General features: G+C 39.0%; 1 protein-coding gene across 1 annotated transcript in view; it reads right to left on the reverse strand.

Moving 5' to 3' along the window:
* Positions 1–8,973: 8,973 nt before the first annotated feature.
* tbx5a (T-box transcription factor 5a) overlaps positions 8,974–18,955 on the reverse strand; it is a 14,667-nt gene continuing 4,685 nt past the window's right edge. Inside the window, exons 5-8 of the mRNA XM_010783873.1 lie at positions 14,559–14,711; positions 11,648–11,739; positions 10,117–10,349; positions 8,974–9,566 (exon numbers count right to left, since the gene is read on the reverse strand). Of these exons, the coding sequence (XP_010782175.1) occupies positions 8,974–9,566; positions 10,117–10,349; positions 11,648–11,739; positions 14,559–14,711 (1,071 nt within the window). The remainder of the gene's footprint in view (positions 9,567–10,116; positions 10,350–11,647; positions 11,740–14,558; positions 14,712–18,955) is intronic.

An 18,955-nucleotide genomic window follows, 5' to 3' on the forward strand; every position in this document is an offset into this window, starting at 1 on the left:
AGCGTGATGGAAGCCCATCTCAGGTGATGGTTTTATTGATGGCATCAAGTCACACATCGGCCTCTGCGGAGGTGCTACGCTGGTTGCTTAGCCTGGGTGGCGGGAGAGAGAGATGGGGAAAGGGCAAAGGGGGTGGTGGGGGGTTATGGTGGTAAACTGGCACACAAAGAGGCCACAGTGTCTCTCGAAGAACAACATGCAGACATCTGCATTTAGGGGGATCAATACCTTGCCACAAACAACTCACAAAATCCCTGGAGGGACGTATTTATTGATTTGGTGTTAATGGAAGAAGCCGATTTCTCTGATATGCTCCATTCAAGTCAGCTCCTTTTATTTTTCCTAAGCAACATTTTAGTAATCCCATAAGAGCCTCAATCATTCATGCCACCTTGTAATGTAATAGTTACACTGTTAACAGTTTAGAGATGATATTATTGAATTTTTGGGGTAACAAATGTAGAAAATGTAGCCACCAAAATAGATTCATCATTTTCACAAGTCTGGTTTCGGCACGCATGATAAGTCACCTAACTGTCCCAAAATGTGATGGCCCCATACTGTTGCTTCTAGACGTATTGACCTGCTATGCTGGCACACAGTCTCTGAAGGCACAGAGGGTCATGCACGGCTGTTGCCTCGCTGCCCTCGGGTTCAGTTACTCTGTAGGCATGGTATTGATCCCCCAGCAGTAACATAGCTCCCTGTCGAGTATTCCTACAGAGCCATGGCTGTGGTCACGGATGAGGTATCCTATAGGTGGTTGGAAATATGTAGCAAGGGCGTGGTTCGCACTTGTCACAATACAACTCAATCAACAGCTCTGCATGACCTGATTATTTACGCCCTCTGTGTCATGCTGGTATTGGATTAGGTGTGATCATTGTTCACGCGACCTTGTTTAACCAAGAACTTCAATCAATTTGAACATTTACAATGGGACCATTTACATCTGTCAGGTCTACAGTAAAAGATATTGCAAAAGTTACGGGATTACAGTTGTATTTTGTTTCATTTTAAATTAATTGAAACAATAATAGAGGGTCTTAGGTAACTTTTGTTTACTTGTTTATCTTTTTTCTATTCTCCTTCGGAAGCTGGTAATCTTCTTGGCGTCCACAGGAGGGAAATTATACATTGCATTAAACACTAGGCAGATTTGGCCAGTTAAAATGAATTAAACACAAGATAATTCAATTTTATCACAAATAACATCTATCTTTTGTACTATTGGTAATTGCTGAGATATGGAAAAACATCAACATTGCATTGCAAACTATTTCAAGTAATTTTAAAGATTTAATCATTTAATAGCTGTCAGAAGACTGTCATGTTATGGATCTCCAAATGACTTTTTAATGTGTTGTATTTGCTCTGTTTTGCATTAGCTACAGACAACACATTCTTCCCAGGAAAAAAGCAGATAGAGATGTTTAGATTGAAACAGTCCAGCATGCTCAAGATCTCAAAGGACTGTCATGTCTAAATGTCTTCCAGATGAGGTAAACTACTACCCAGGTGCATGAGAGAGAGGGTTGTTTTCTACTCGTCAGTGCTTACAGTCTGTACCTGTAATTCCTACAGACTGAGAGACAAATGAACGGAGCATACAGCCACGGTGCCTTATCAGCTCTAATGATGAGACAGCTGGAGGCCATTTACCAGCTGGGCCGAGCTTTGACATTAAAACATTTATGGTCTACCCTGCCCGGCTTCCCCATGACAAAGATGGATGGAGACTTCTGCAAAGTTACCAATCATTCAAATCTGATATGATGGATTCACTGAGAAAAAGCAATAGTTTAACTCGCTCTTGGTTATCGTCCATGAGAAGCTAAAGTTGAGAGAAGCCTTCTGGTTAAAAATCGTCTGTCATTGCCGGACAGTGAATCCTTTTTGTTTGATGAAAACATACTGTTAAATCCTGATTAATGTATGCTTTGATTAAAAAGCGTCTCCACCATGTCACTGTGTAATTGATGAATAGATGTGTGTTCTTTGCACTAAACTGGATAGCGTAGTTGGTCAAATTCAATATTTCACCCAACTGAACTGACTTTAGGGATAAGTAAAGCCGCACATTCATACTTTACCTGTCAGAGAAAGATCTCTCTTCGGTAACTGTAAATCGATTTGGCCCAGAATCACACAGGGTGTTTCTCAATATTCTTTATGTGATAAAAACTATATTTCTCATCTGTTTCTTGTCAGACAACGGTGCATTGATACTTTTTCCCCTTCTCCGTCCTTTATACCTCCATTTCTACTCCATCTACTTTCTCGTGTTAGTGTCAAAACTCTTCCATGTGTTTGGTTTGTTAATCATTCACTTATAAAACATAACTTAAACTTTTATTGTACATATTGGCAAGAACTCTAGGACTACCATAGAGGAATAAGTGCCTCTAGTATGTATTTGTGTAGCAGTTCAGTCAGGAAATAGGGTGCATAGAACCAGACATCATTCCCTTTCGATCGCAGGCAGGTTCTCTGCTGCTGCAACCAACACAATCACTAACCTTTATGCAGATACAAAATGATATCAGCAATTTAAAAATGATCCTCTGGTTATTGTTTAGCAACTTTTGAAACTGTTCCCGGCTGCTTTGATTAATAAAGACATAATAGGACCCGGTCTCAGACTGAATTGCATGTTGAGACCGAGGCTTTAAGGGAGCCAATCTGAACGCCAATGGTGTCATTATTCTTTTGGCATGATATTGTGCAATCAACATTTACCTTATAATTAGCAAATGATCTTAGCTATTGCTACCTAAAAATCTAAAGACGTGTCATCAAAATCACACATAACCTGGAGAAGGCCAGGTTTCAGGTAAGGCATACAGGGTATCTCTCTCTCTCTCTCTCTCTAGGTCGTCCTCAGACGAGCCCTCCATCGTTGCTTCCAATCATCCTGGTTCTCCATACATCTGGCCAGTTCATTGGTACTTTGTGATCCTGTGTACGTCCACGTATGTTTGTGCGGGACGTCCTCGTGACCGATGCCCGTGTGTTAGTTCCCACAGCTCTTGATGCCTTTGGCAATGTCCTGCTAGTCTCATTCTGCAATTCTCTCGCTCACCCTTGTTATTCCCTCGTACAGGATCTTGTTGGTTACATGTACACAGGGTATCATCAGCATAAAGACAGATATTGCAATTTTCGGGTAAACAACGGGTTAATATATTACTCACTATGTTAATAGAAATATATTCAGATCTAGTAAAGCTGTCCAAAAATATTGTTTATATATTTAAATATATCAACAAATAGCAGGGGGCCTGATATTGATCCTGTGGCACACCTTTTCCAAGAAAAGTATGTCGTTTTTAGTTGACCCATTTCTTTAGGATTTTGGACTGAAAGGACATGTTTTATATAGGCAGATATTAGTTTAATTCTACACAATCGCACAGCAAGCAGTTCCAGTTGAAATTGTTTCCTGCTACTGTAAAGACATTGCTTCACTGTTTGCACACTGCTTCCTAGCTCTGAGATACTCCCTGGTTCTCCCCCTATCAACACTGCACCATCCCCGTCTGCCTTTCTCGGAGGTCGTTCCTTGCCCTCCCCCTTCTCCTCCCACTCTCTCTCCAGGACTGTGGCCAGGAGTGGTGCTGAAAGACTGAATGTAGGGAGATGGAAAGGTCTGTGCTCCCATTTCAGCGCTCCCATCCCAGGACTTGTCTCGGCCGGCTGAGGAGGCAAAAAAAAAAAGGTCCGCCATGCTCAGATACAGATTCCACATCACGATGATGCATGTCTCCGTTGATATGCTGGACGTCTTTACATGAACCAGAAAATGTGTTATCTGATGGAGGTCTCTCCTAATTCCAGACTGACCCCCACTGCCATCTCAGCAGAAGCCTCAGGTCAGGCATCAAACATTTGCCCTGGAAATCTGCCAGGAAAAGTGTGCTAGACTTTATTTTATCTGCGAGAAAGAGCAATATTTGCATTTTCCTCCTTATGTGGATGGGCCAGATGGGCTGTCGATTGAGGCCCAGATTGGAGCCTCTTTATTAGAATTGCATTGAGAAGAACAACACTGTTTTTTTAGGAGAATTCACAAAAATGTCCCCTTCTATGTTTAGATTTTAAAGCTAATACAGCTCCCTGACATTGACGTGTTAGCCTGTCCAAAGTTGTTTTAAAGCTTCTACTGAGTGACCTTACGTTCCAGCAGTTTTACTTTTCAAACACATGTTTGTGACTCCTGCACAAGATGCATTTGATTCTCTGAAAACCCCCCTTTGTTCGCGACGCTCATCCATCTGTTGTTGGATGTTTCAGTACATCTTAATAAAGTAATCCCCTCCCTCGTTTTTCTACCCTTAGGAATGCTCTTGTTCTTGCACTCTTCTCTTTTGTCATGTGGGGCACCCAGACTATGATTTGTTTAGATTTCAGATTTAAGGTTGACTGGGGCCATGACTCATCATTACTCTAAGATGACTTGTTTTAATTTTCTTTCTGCTGAAGTAACAAAAAGACGTAGGGTGAACTGAAACACACTTGAAGCAGTTGGAAGGATTTCAGTTCTGTTCCAATGTGCGTATTCTTATAACATATTATAATAAACACTTCTCCTACTATTGTTCCTACATTTCATCTTATTCAATCAGTTAGCAGATAAAAACGTTTCATCCTATCTAACCCTATCAGCACAGGTATGGCAAATATATACATTCATAATCCAAATAAACCTGCAGTGTTCCAGCGAGAAGTTTAATTCATCATCCAGGCTTTCCATTCATTAGACATTCATTTGTTTTCCTTCTGACATATCACAAGACTTTCAACCACTGACCATGATAACTGAAGCAGTGGCCAAAGGTTCCAGCACCTCCCTTTGAAACGCTGACCCATTCTTTAAATGTTTAAAGAGCCTATTGCATCATCGTTCCTCGCCCACACATGCATGTTTGGGTGAATCAGGGGATATATGGGGGTGGGTGTTGTGATACATCATGTGTTTAAGCAGTAGGGAGGCCCGGGTTGTGCGGGGTTAATGACCGGCCCTCTCTGTGGGCTGTGCCGGCTCTTGGAGAGGATAAGACTGGCGGTACAGGGGCATCTGGAGCGCAAGGGTCACATCGCTCACATCAAAGGAGATTGGGAGTCTAGGTCACTGTGTTTGGCCATGGGGTGGTGGGGAGAGTGTAGGGGAGGTTGGAGGGATTGGGAACAGGATCATGGGGAGTAAAAAAGATGAAGATGGAAAGGGGATGGGTCGAGACAGGGAAAGACGGAAGAGAAACTAGGAAATTGTGAGGTTCAAGGGATGGGGTGAAGGAAAAAACAGTGCTTTTTCTAATTCAATCAATAGAATATGTATCAATAAAGATGTACATAAGGGACGAGTAACAGGAGCTTAAAGGGTATGATACTGTTTCTAAAACATGACATGCAGTTTCGATTAATGATGTTGTAAGCATGGTACATTATAGGGTGACATTTCCCTGTAAAACCAAATGGATTGTTGTTACGGATGTTTTCTTACTGGGGTGAATTTATAATTTTTTTTGTTACACCATATACTTTCATTTAACCCTCAAACTGCTCTGCACAAGAGAAATAGTTTACAAAAGATTACCTGAGTGATATCCAACACTTCACTATACTTGCAGCACATCGTAATAAGAAAAACCACAGCGAAATAGGGATACAGTTTGGCTTTAATGAGCTGAAAGACACTGATAGGATTGAGTACAATTATGAGTTTGATAATAAATTGTTCAATTGACAACTTTTCATACTGCTGTTGTCAGCCTGCTGGCTATGCTAGCCCCTGCAGTTCATGTTGTCTGTCCATACAAGCCTGAAGTACATTTCAACCGTCACAATCTGGTTTGACTGCACTTTAGAAGAAAGATAATTTGTTGGTAAATAATTTTATGGTAGCATGTTGCACCACTGAAGTTGATCAGTAAATGTAGGAACACATCTTTAGCTTTCTACATTTTCACATAGAACTATCAGTAGCTCTCATAAGAGATGGTGCTCTCCTCACTGGTGACTGAAAGCACCCCTGTCCATTCTGTGTGGCGACACAGCACGTTGCTTTCTTGTTAAATCCGCATTAAAGACCACGGACGCCACAGAAACAGTCATGATGAGATAACTATCACATCTGCTGTAGTTAGCTACTCAGCTATTGGCCTAATAAACAGTGTTGAGTTGAGTAAAAAAGCTTGAATTTGCAACCAACTGTTTCTAGACAGCAGACATTTAATCGCTTGGATTATCTACAGGGTAAAGGGAGGCTGGGAGCCATGCAGTGTAATTACTTGTATTGAACAACTGCATTTATCTGATGCTATAGTCTTGTCCTGCGGAGTCCGTGTCTCATGTGGTTTACAGACACAAATTACAATAAATGCCCTGCAAACTCAAACTGTTTTTTTTCTGGGAAGGATAAGCAGAATTCAGCATAAACAGACAAATGAACGCCACTTTAATTTTTTTTAATTTATTGCAGGTATTCTGTTATGTACATTTGTATTTACAATGTTATCCATGTGTTTCAATCTTATATTGACAGCTGTGTAGTAATCTCCTGATTTCTATTTAAGTATGATTAGAAAATCCTATAAAAAATCATAAAAAACAGGCTTAAGAAAAGAAAGTGGACCATCTATCTTTGATACATTCAGGAGCAAGCTGATTGACATGGTTGAAAAATAAACACTATCAATAAATAGTATTCTTTCAACTATATGCAATAAAACATCTGCCTTTTTCCACATTTAAAACATACCTCTAAAATATACTAATTTGTTTGGTGAGACTGCCCTTTGCTTCATAATGTATATCAAATACATGTTTGCATTTTCAAATTGACATTCTGTGTGGCGCATAATGAATTAGTTTGATTGTCAGAGTGCCATTTTGGGGATGAATACAATTATTTTAGAGCACACACAATCAAAGCATGGTACGAAATGAAACAAACAATTGGAACATGGTTGTTATGTCATAAAGAGATTGATATTTATATTATTTTACATGCAAAATACTTTTGATGTAATACTGCAAATATGTCATTTGTCAATTGAGTGTTTTATCAAATAAAATATATATATTTTCGAAACTCAGAACAGATTTTCTTGAAAAGGTCAAAGATAATTGCATGGATTAATCACAGAGATCATACAAACAAAGTTGAAACCACATGTGTTGCTTGTGATTGCAACGTAATCATTTGAATGTGTTGCATTAGTCAAATCATTGCCGGAGTCAAATCATTGCCGGTAATAAAAACCCCATGTCTTTTTTTATTTTTGTTGACTATTTGTTGAGTGCAATCATTTTTTTGTAGATTCGAACAATGGCTGTAAGAAAATACCAGTAGTGTCATTTTTCCATATTACTTTTGATGACACAATGTCATAAGCCTGTACTCTACGAATTATTACTTATGTTAGATGTTCCCCATTTCAATAAATTCTCGCTATACTATAATGGAAAGTAACCAAAAGCTCTAAAAAAAACTGATATAATGTTCGGCAGCTGAAACAGAGGATGTGGCAGTAAAAAACATCTTGACCCAAACTGAAAGACATTTCCATTCAACTTAATGGCAACCACACTCCAATTGCTAATCTTTATGTAGCGGTGATCAAATAATTACAACAATTAAAGCTGCATTAATGATTTGTTGGCCACTTGAGGGCAGAAGAACACCACAACAAGGTGACAAACCCAAAGCTCTGACACATTACCACCTTATAAAGTCTACTGCGATAGCAACCAATTGCCTTGTTTCCCATCCAGAAGACGCAGAGAAACACCTTTTAATCTAGTGTTTCTGAACATATGATGAGTCTAAAGTCAAATGTCCTTCAATTTTGGAGGAACAAGACAATATCTGTTTCAAATTTTTTTGTACACATCCAAAAGTAATATGTACGTATCAATCTCAAATCAACCAAAAACAATTTTTTTAAATGGGCGTTATTGTATTAGTAATATACCTGGAGGTTAGTAGGAGTTGCTTTAGGCAGGTCACGTTACAATGTGAAAAGACATTTTTTATCACAATGTCAGATAGCTAATTTAGTTGCGGATATAATGACAAAAACTGGAAAACTAAGGCCCAGGTTAAAAATCCAGATCTATTCTTTAATGTGACATTGGTGTGCTTCAACTTGTATAGCTAATTAGTGCTTGGTTATAAACTTGCTTGTGGCCAGTTTAAACATTAAGAAAGGGTGTCTGCGCAAAATGTCTGAGCATGAATAAACTATTTAATGGAAGTGCTGTCCTACTTGTGATTTTTATGGTCATGTATCTCATAACGGCATTCACGCCCAATTCTTGATGTTCATGTAAATGTACCCAGCAACAGGACATATTTATGAGCAAGCAAACCCAACAAAGAGCCACAACAAAAACTCCCATCTGCTTATTCCTTTTTAAACTACAAAGTTATTTGTTAAATACAAAAACTTAAAAGAAAATGAGAACTCTGGATAATAGACAGTAGACAAATATCCTTTTTTTTCTTCTTTCTATTTTTTTACACAGTTTTGGAACATGAATACAAAACAAGAGTCTTGTACATCCAAGAAACAACACAGCTAATGAACACCGTGAAACGGGGACCTCTGGCTTTGCATCTGACGCAGTTTTATTCTTCTGATCAGTGTTTGATTCCCACGGTGTTCACTTTCTCTGCACTTGAGCAGTTATGTTCTGGTCCAGCTCCTCTTTGTTCATGTTCATGATATTTGCTCATAAGTGCAGATTCTGTCACAACAACATAAGTGATAAGATGCTTGCTTTCCTACTTCAACACCATCTCACCAATATCCATTGTCATCAGTGAACCAACACTGATCTAATTAAGATGATCAGCAACAAATCCTCTAAAAATATAAATATACCTTCATCTAAACCGTGCCTTATTTTGGTCCTTCTTAGTTTCTTTTCCTTTGTAATATTGATATCTAAGTGTGTATAAAAGCTCTTTTAGCTGTTCTCATTCCACTCTGGCATGATGCTGACACTGTGCACAGTGTGGTACTGGTGTGGCGATAGTGTACGTGGTATGCCGTGTGTGTAGAGGTACTCGTTTCCCTGTAGGCCCGCTGCTGGAGACTGGATCCCAGCCCCAGGACTGCACTGGCGGCCCAGAGTCTGGTGGGTCATGGAGCTCTGGTACATGGCAGGGTGGTGGCCATCGCCCAGCTGCGGAGAGGCGTGGCCCCCTACCCCGCCAAGTCTGGACACCAGAGACCCCGAGGTGAAGTGGGCGGAGAAGTGCTGGTAGGGCAGCCGGTCCATTGGCTGCATGGTGGTGACAGAGCAGCTCCCATAGGGTGAAACGCTGGCCCATGTGTTGCAGCTGATGTCCTCCAAACTAGGAACTGGCTCAGCCCCCTGTGAGGCGCTGGCGTACATACAGGCCTGCCGCTGGCTAGACTCGCTGCGGTAGGGCCCGCCCGCCAGGCCGAGGCCCTGGGGGTAGCCAACGGGACGGTAGTAATGGTCCTCCTCACTGGACGAGCTCTCCGGATAGGCCTTCTTATAGCTGTGCTCACCTGAGTGGCAGTCATCCTCCACTGCAGGAAGAATTACAGAGTTAAGGATAGTGTTACTCAAGAGTTATCATTACATTTACAAATCTGAGGTCAATCCATGTCAAACACATTTCTGGAATTATGCAAACTCAATCTCAAATTTCCATGAACTAACACCAAAAAAATCTCTTTCATTTAATCCGCATGAAATGCTCATTATGCAAATAAACAATTTCAAATAAACATTTACTTGTTTATTAACATACAAAGTTTGAGATCAGGCATGTTTATTCTTTCATACAAAAAATAAATAAATAAATACACATTTTGTTTAACTTTGTAGAAAAACTGTGGGAAAGTGGCCATAATCTATACATGACAAAATATCTATATATAGATGCTCTTACTTTCTCACTGATTATATGGGTTGAATTTACAGAACTACTTTTCTTTTACGCATCAGAGTTTTTACCCAATAAAAAAAAGGGTGCAGCTTGCAAGGGGGAAAAGACTGCTGCAATAGAGCTTGTTAAGATCAATTAACACAGATACTGACTGCAGTAAAGACTAGATGTGTTTTGCTGTCTCCTACCTTTCCTCTTGATGCAGTGGTACTCCGGGCCGTGCTCATGAGGCAGAGGGTAGGAGCCTGACTGAGGCAGCAGGTCCTGTGAGGTGCTCGTCACCCCGCTCTCACACTGGGAGTACTGGGAGCTCAGGGTGCTCGGGGTGGCCAGGCCCTGGACCTCCCCGCTGAACGGGCTCTGGCTGGAGCCCACCCTCTGACGCACTGCACTGCGAGGCACTACTGGATACTCCTTGGTACTAAGTGCAAAAAAAAACACACACACACACCAATATAATTGTTAGTTGGGTGGAACCCCGAAAGCATTGCAAAAGTGTATTTACAAAAAATAAACAATATGAATTAGATTTATTGTAATCTTCTCTCAAAGCCAAACAACATTCACCATCTGTGAATCACACCAATTTAGGACACACACAGAGGGCTCCTCCAGGGAAACCCTTCCCAGTAAAATCCCCAGCATGTATTCACTCCTATTAATCCACAGGATCCGTCAATAGATCATTGTGCGACATTGGCTCTTTGATTTCAGGAATCTTCTCAGTTGAAACAGTGACCAGGTTTTGCAATAAGCTCTCCCTTCAACATTGTAACTCAGAGCAGACGTGCATGGTTTACTGTACTCAGCAGGATAGGACACTGGCAGCTTTGATTGATGGTGTGGTTTGGACTCTCACCCATGCTCTGCACATTTGCAAGTTTTGATAGGTGAAATGCATTTCACTCAAAATGTTGTAGTAAATTATGACATGCACCTACTTCCAGTTACTTAATATTCGTTTGATATTTTCAAGTGTGACATTTCTTAAAAAGCACAGGATTCTGTCCAGGTATTTTCTCCAAAGCAAGAAAAATGACATTAATCTGAAACACTTAATTCAAAAAGGACTCTATTCTGTTGCTCTGGTCTCTGATGTCAAGTTATACATTTAAATACAGAAAAGTATATCAGCTGCCCAAAGAAAGGGGGTGTTTGGTGCGTGGACCGTGATGTTCAAAAGCAGATATTCTCCTTTGAAAATGTGTTTTGCATGCACGCTCCATCCCTCATCTGGACTGAATAATAGAGAGAGAGAGAGAGCTATGTGGTCGAGTATTGCCTTGGCTGCTGGACTACCAGTTACACACACACACACACACACACACACACACACACACACACACACACACACACACACACACACAAACACACACACACACACGAACATCCTGGTAGAAAGAGCTGTGTGGAAGGGAGATGTTGCATTCGTGGTTCTGCCAGATCAGCCATAAAAATCTTGAGCATGAAAACTGGCTGAGGGTCAAGAACTACACTTACATCACTGAAAATAACACTCACTGAAAATAACAGCCATAACTAGCTTGCATTTGGGTGATTGAAGGATAACTTTAAAGTGGGGCTTGTAAAGTGACAGCGTGACGAGGATGTCAGTGATCCCAGCAACATCTATCTTCTCATTTGACATCATTACGTTTGGCTCAATGTTTTCATGAGCCCAGAATCAATAAAATAAGTACAACTTTTTTCAATAGCTACCTTTGCATCCTGGACAACCGGTGCAGCTCCATGTCATCACTTCCACGAAAGCCTTTTGCAAACGGGTTGTTCTCTATCTTCAGCTGGGTTATCTAAAACAGCAAAAAAAACATTTAATTAGTAACATATTATTTAATTAAAGCAATGTGTATTCTTGTAACTTCAATTATGAAGTATTTAAAAACATTATATGGGCCCAAATTAAAACCAACACACACATTCTTGAAAATGTTTTAACCTATAAATATGTTTTTTTTAATTGAAGAAAATTGCAACATTTCTTCATTAAGTTGAGGCTGATGATGACAGTATTACATGTTTCTGTGGAGCCGAGTTTTGAACTGTTTTTGGATGCATCCATAACTGCTCATAAGTTAACCAAAAAAAATAAAATAATAGATCACATTTAAAGAAACCTAAGATGCTTTTAGGGATATCCCTCTTGTGAGCATTGGTTTCTGGCAGGTTACTAGTTTGCAGCTCTTGTGTGCTTCCAGATTTCTGACAAGACTGGAGGTTTGTCTGCACACAGGCTGACACTCTCACCAAAACTTGTAAAATCTCTCGTGTGACACTCTGCTAGCTTCTTGTTATTGCATGCAGCCTGGCAGAGCATTTATATATTGTTTCATCTTTTTAAAGATAGAGATCTAAAAAAAATGTTTAGAGTGCTTTAGCATTTTTTCCCTCTGTGGTATTTCAATAAGAAATACAAGACAAATAATTACTCATTTCAAAGTTATACAGAGTTCAGCTTACTGAAGAGAAAACAAATGGATTTTGTAAAAACACACTCTGGTTCTGGAAATAATCAAAGACCAAAAAAATATGAATTCTTTAAAAAATATTTTGGTAGTCACCAAAGACAATCGGGTGAAATTCAAACTTCAAAGAGTGCACAATTTTACAAGACTGTCCAAAATAGGCTCATTAAAATAATGGAGGCCTATACAAACATATTTCCAGATGCTTTTGGCTATTTAAATATATAGAATGTCTTTACTTAAAATAAAAATGTATTGAATTTAAAGTAAATATAAGCTATGTAGTTATTAGCTACACATTTTTCTCTTTTTATTCTCAAGGAAAAAATATTTCAGAAAACCCATTTGGGACCTTCTTTTTTTTAAACAGAAGTGACAGGAAATACTTGAAACCAGACACTTTGAGGATTTTCATTAGCTGAGATTCTAACAGGTGAATTGGACACATGCCTGCAGCACATATTGCTCCGGCAGATGTTAGACTGTTTGATTAAAGTGCTTGCAAATCAGAAATTCTTGTTTTCCTGTAGGTCTGGAAAGCCCCAATAATTAGCCCGGGGTTACGATCTCAGCCCCCAATAACATGTTTGAAAATAATGAATGGCTTCTACAGCATGTCGGTCATTTGTGCTTCCTGTTCCCAGAAGCCCGGAGACCTGCGATTGGCTGCGGGGACATTACGAGCTTTCGCCCCTCTCTCCCATATTCCCCAAACTAGAACATATAGGCCTATATGGTAAATGATGTTAAACAGACGCTGTTTACGCACATCTGTATTCCCAAGATGTTTCCACGCCGAAATCCAGCAGAGTAAATATTGAGTTTTATTTCTACTTTTTCCCCCTCAAGTCGTAAATAAAGAGACGAACAACAGTTGTCTGGCCTCAAACATTTATTTAGTTATTACTACATTTTGATTTGCTTTAAATTAAAAATAATACAAACACAACGATATATGTTCAGCTTTTACACACCCATGCAAACGATGATAGCGTCACATTGATATGTTTATTATAAATGTTAATGCTATAATTCATGCTATTAGTTATTAACGTATTTAATTAATGTTACTGGAATGTAAACTGGAAAACTTCAACGGAAAAAATAAAGAAAACATATTTGAAACTATTCTAAATTATGTCATAATTGATATTATATAAATTATATATAATTAATCATTCAATACAAATGTATTTTGACGAAAACTTTTTCTCCTTATAATTCATACATCAGCACTGTCTGTTGTGTAACTTTTAGCATATATTTTCCATCCATTTAATATCAACATTTCTGTTTATTTAGAATAAACTTTCTTTTGTAAACGTCATGCATTTGCCACAAACGTGCAAAGGGTGATTTTGAAATAGAATACATCGATAATAACTAAAGATCATTTAGTAATTTGGTTATTAAGTTTATGAACGCGATTTATTATCCTGACTAAAAACAACCAATTCACATTTTAATGTCCAGAAAAAGTTTTGCAAACAAGCATTATTATTTATTTGGATTACCTTAAAATACTTTAATTTAGTTTTAATAATCATTATAATAATGATTGGTTGTTGCAGTTCCTCTTGTTATTGAGTTTTATAATATATACTGGGTATAGCCTACTGGGGTTTATCCGGTTTATCTGCGGCTTGTCTCGCTCTACAAAGCGCTGCAGGTCTGGAACCTGGAACAAGTCTCTTGAGGTCAGACGTCGTCTAGTCGGGTATCTGAACTTTTCTCTCGTCTGTCAATGACTCTATGTGATATCAGAGGTTTTCAGCTGACAGTGAAAAGGCTTTACTTTAACGTCTGAACAGCGCCTTTCATTTTCTCTCCCGCTATCAGCAGATCCAGTTTACCGACAGATTCAACTAAAAACAAGCAGGATTCAATTACTTGCATATGTGAAATGTTATTTTTTTAATTTTGTCATTTATATATTTTTTCTTTAAAGAATTAAAACATGTGGCACAATTTTGAACGCGCAATATCTCGTTAACTTGTATTTCTGCAGCGTTGTTTACCATGTTTAAAACATTGTTAAAATTAAATTGCGTTATAAAATAGAGCTCGATTTTAAAGTTGCTATTTACAATGTCAAGAATTCAATACAAACGTAAAAGAGAATATAAATGAGCACGTGCAGGACTCACCTTATGGTTCTGGTAGGACGTCACCGCGATGAAGGCTGTCTCCGGGAAGACGTGAGTGCAGAAGGCCGTGTTTTTGGAGCCAAAGCCGTTATTTTCATCCGCCTTCACTATGTGGATCCTCGGCTGATACTTATGCATCGAATTTAGTATGATCTAAGAAAAAGAAAAAAGTACAGCCAAGCGTTAGATAGGACTACTACATTTCATAATAGAAAAATGTCAGAAGATAGTCTAACATTGGGTTTGGAGCTGCTTGAGGGGTAACGTTTTGGAGAAGTTTGTCATCCAATAAAACCTTAAACTTGCCCCCAACTCCCTTTTTTGGCATGCATCAAAACCTCAATTGTGTTGCTTTGATGTTAGCTGTTATTATTGCTCACGTTGCTATGTCTTCTACATTTGCCAATATAAAGCCTATAGTCCAAGAATGCTCTCCATTTTGCAATACATTTCAGTTTCTGCAATTAATTATTATAACACATCCAATATGAAAGGTAAAGGATATTGGATTAGTATATCAAATGTCCAATTTGAACAGTTTTAGGTTTTAATAAAACCTGCATACATGTACTTTTTGTCTTTCTTTTGATTTAAAAGGTCAGACAAAACATTTTTGTAGTGCTCTACGAAATGTAAATAACGTTTTATTGCTTTCATAAATATTTCAAATAAAAAATGGCCCCATGCAATCTTATTTTCTTTAGATGGCCCTTTCTTCTGAACCTCTTTCTACCAGTGCACCCACACACAAATGTAACTCCAAACTCAGTATGTTTATAGTTATTCTAAACATATTACAACATTTTGGGAGAAAAGGAGCATTCCCAAGAGAGTGATAGGTCGACATAAGCATGTCCTCTCTCTTGATCTGACCAACCTAGTTCACGCTAAGTGATGACTGCTACCCATGGCTAGCTTGGCGACATTAAGACGCCGTACAGCTGAACTTGAGCCTTGAACCTCTCTTTTGAGGCCCTCTCATCCGTGGATCTTAAGTTTAATTGTTTTGACGGTCATGGACCTTAGGGAAAAGTAATGTATTTTATTATCATCATCAGATCTACTTACATTTACAAATTGAAAAAAAGGGCTTTTTTTCTCCCCCTCCTCTTAACTCCTCTTCTTTTCTTTGCACCCATCTACCCCCGTCCTTTCTGTCCCATAGGCAGTCCTCTTATCTGTTATCTTAAAGGTTGTTTTTGTACCTGCCTTTCACTGCCAGCATGAGAAAAGACAAGGGATTGCCCTGACCTCCAGTACCTGTGGGGGCATCCCATAGTATTAAACAGATACAACCCGAGTCCTTTCTCAGAGCCAAGTGAACTGTAGGCTTATAGACAAACAACAGTCACGCATTATCAATGTCCAGCTGAACGTGATCTCATTTCATGGTGCAATAGTTTTTTGCAAAGGACAGAGAAAAGGGCTTCAACTGCCTGCCATTCACCTTTAGGATGCAAGATGATTTAATGGAAGTTAGTGACCCTATCAGCTGTCACTTTGGTTACATAAGAAGATTGGATGACTTGCAGGTGGAAACTCAGCATTTGCAAGATTTACCATCAATATAACTATTTGCAGTAAAGGGGGTTTAGGGCTGCCTACTTTGAGCAGAAGGGAGAATAGCTTAACCAAAACCAAGTGTGTGGTAGCTCTGTTTTGATTTCCTAATTTAAGTGGGGGATAATATTGGTTCCTGTGTTGTGAAGACATGTCATAATGCAAATATTCTCATGTCCAAGCTATAAAGCAGCACTACCACTCAGTTTGGATTTTTGAAAGAACACTTACTTTAAGAGCTTTTCCAAACCATTTGAACACAGTGCAAAGGTTAAACAAAATATTTTCCCATGCATGCATTCATTAAGGGCTTACATGAGGTCTGCAGAGATGCATCATGGGTCGGACAAGCCACAACAACAATCCCTTCTTTGCAAACATGTCATTCGCCACACTGCACAGATTTGGGAGCTACAAAATGTCTCCCACTGAGACACATTAGAAGTTGCATGGAAATATCTAAATACACACTTTTAACCATGGAATATAACATGGTCCACTGATTGTGGGTTCCCAAAGTCCAGTATGTATGTTAGTAACCCTGGATGATAGTATTTAATGATAGTGAGGGATCACTTTGGGTCTCGAGCCGTGGCCCTTTGCTTTCAAGTCCCACCACATCAGAGAGTTTCCCCGAGCCTCGGGATCAGCAGGCTTTGTACACCATAATTTATTGCTCATCGCACACTGCCATTCAAATATAAACAGTGCAATCCTCACACTCCACCCTCCTGGCCAAAACATGTGTGGGAAGACAAGGAGACGAGTGCAGGAGCAAATTGAGGGGGGAGACGAATAACACTGAGAAATATTCCAGGAGTTGAGAGAGAGATCAAAGAAGAAAACTGCAGCTTGGAATGAGTCCGGAGACAAAAACAAATTATTTTTAGGAAATCACTTAGAGGAGAAAAAGTAGCACTGTAGTACGGTGGTTTAGGAAATTTCCTAAGATACTACAATGCAAATATAACTAATTACAAGCAAAAGTGCTGCATTTAAAGTTTGACTTGAGTGACAGTACAGAAGTATTAACAGCAAATGAGGTTACGTATTACAAATAAAAGTACTGCATGTAGAATGGCTCATTTCAGCTTTTGATTGTATAAAATGTATAACTAAAGTAAATTCATTATTCAGTAAGCAGCACCTTAATGTTGCAGATGGAAGCTCATTTAAATAAATGTATAATGCTTAACTACACTGGAGCTGTATGAATAATGTATTGCATAAAAAGGTTAATGTCTTGATGAAATATCATGTTGTAAAAGTATAGAATAGCTTAATGTTAACACTAAGGTAGAAAAAGCTCAGTTACTTTCCATACACCATGTGTCTCATTAAAATGTCTGATATAATGTGAAAATATATATTAAAACATATTAACAGTGTACCCAGCCATTCTTTTAAAAGCTGCACAATGACACACTAGCATCTCTCCTTCAGCCCAATCCTGGTCTTAAGAGAAAGCGTTTCAGGCTCATTTTAAAGATATCAGCGATATCTTCTGGTCTCATGTCCCACTGCTAGTAATTATAAATCATCCACAAGTTATTTCAACCAGCTGGACCAACAAGCCGATAGGATACATTTCTGGCCAGCCACCAGAGTTTCATTTATGAATCCCAGGGTGCTGTCTCCCAGCACGAAAGAGGGTGAGCCAGGAACCACTGCAACCAATCAAAAATGCACTTCAACCCAAAATGTACAACACTGCTCACATTCCTACCGAGCTCCAGTTTCATTTCACCAGCTGGGCTTTGGCAAGGCAGAAACCACTATAATGTAGTTGCCATTTGGATAGATAGTGGTTTGTGTGTAGAGAAATACTTATGCAGTCTTATTTTAGACTTCCATCTCACTGAGTACCTCAATCTGCGTTCAGGAGTGATGGATGGAATAAATTAAACATCACTAAATAGGACTAAATGTTTTAATGTTGCCTCTTAATGACATATTTATGTTAAGTAACAAAAAAGCACCTTTTCCCCTTTCGCTGACTCAAGCTTTGAACCGTACTCAGTTAAACACCTCTGATTGACATTAAGACTTTCAATAACTTCTAAACTTTAATTCAATTTCTTGTGTTTTTCCACATACTTTTTACCTTCCTACTTAATACCATAGCTATTGATGTAACCTATGCCAGCCTCATTATTGTTTTTCCTTTGGGCCTATTAGTCAGAGAGCTAATTGTGGTACTTTTCCATTCCTACAACATGACATCTAATTTGGCCTCAGTTAGGATTTTATGAAAACCTGACGCCAACTTGTTTATGAAGTAAGTGATGTTCTTGTTTTTGGTAAGACAAGAATCACAGAAGCCTGAGGCCAGATAGTGAGTGTAGGAAATGTTAAAGTTAGGAAATGGGTACCATACAATCCCTATAGTGCAGAGCCGGTGGGTGGGGGTGCAATTGCTCCTTTCCTTTTTCTTAAAAAATAGGCCCAGCTGCTCCCCTCTACTTATGTAAGCTCACTACGTTCCAGGAGGTCTACAACTTTAATGCATCTATGGGGGTGCTATAATAAACCCTGGCAATGAAAAGTAGAGGACACTGGAGTCAAATATGTTCTAATCTACCACCAACAATAGTAAAGAGTTTAAATTAAAAAGATGTTCTGTGTTGGGAATTACACATTGCAGTTTTCTCTGAAAATCACAGACTATATATATTTCAATAAATCCATTATAAGGGCCAGTGAAATGCATAGTGAGTTATTTACATATGTGTTATATTTAAATTAGGGCCGGGACTTTAACGCGTTAATTAAGATTAATTGTGTGTGTGTGTGTGTGTTCGTGTGTGTATGTTGTGTGCTTCAGCCAGTTTGGAGGG

The sequence above is a fragment of the Notothenia coriiceps genome, unplaced genomic scaffold (assembly GCF_000735185.1).
Source record: "Notothenia coriiceps isolate Sejong01 unplaced genomic scaffold, NC01 NC01_scaffold00000666, whole genome shotgun sequence".
Classification (NCBI taxonomy): Eukaryota; Metazoa; Chordata; class Actinopteri; order Perciformes; family Nototheniidae; genus Notothenia; species Notothenia coriiceps.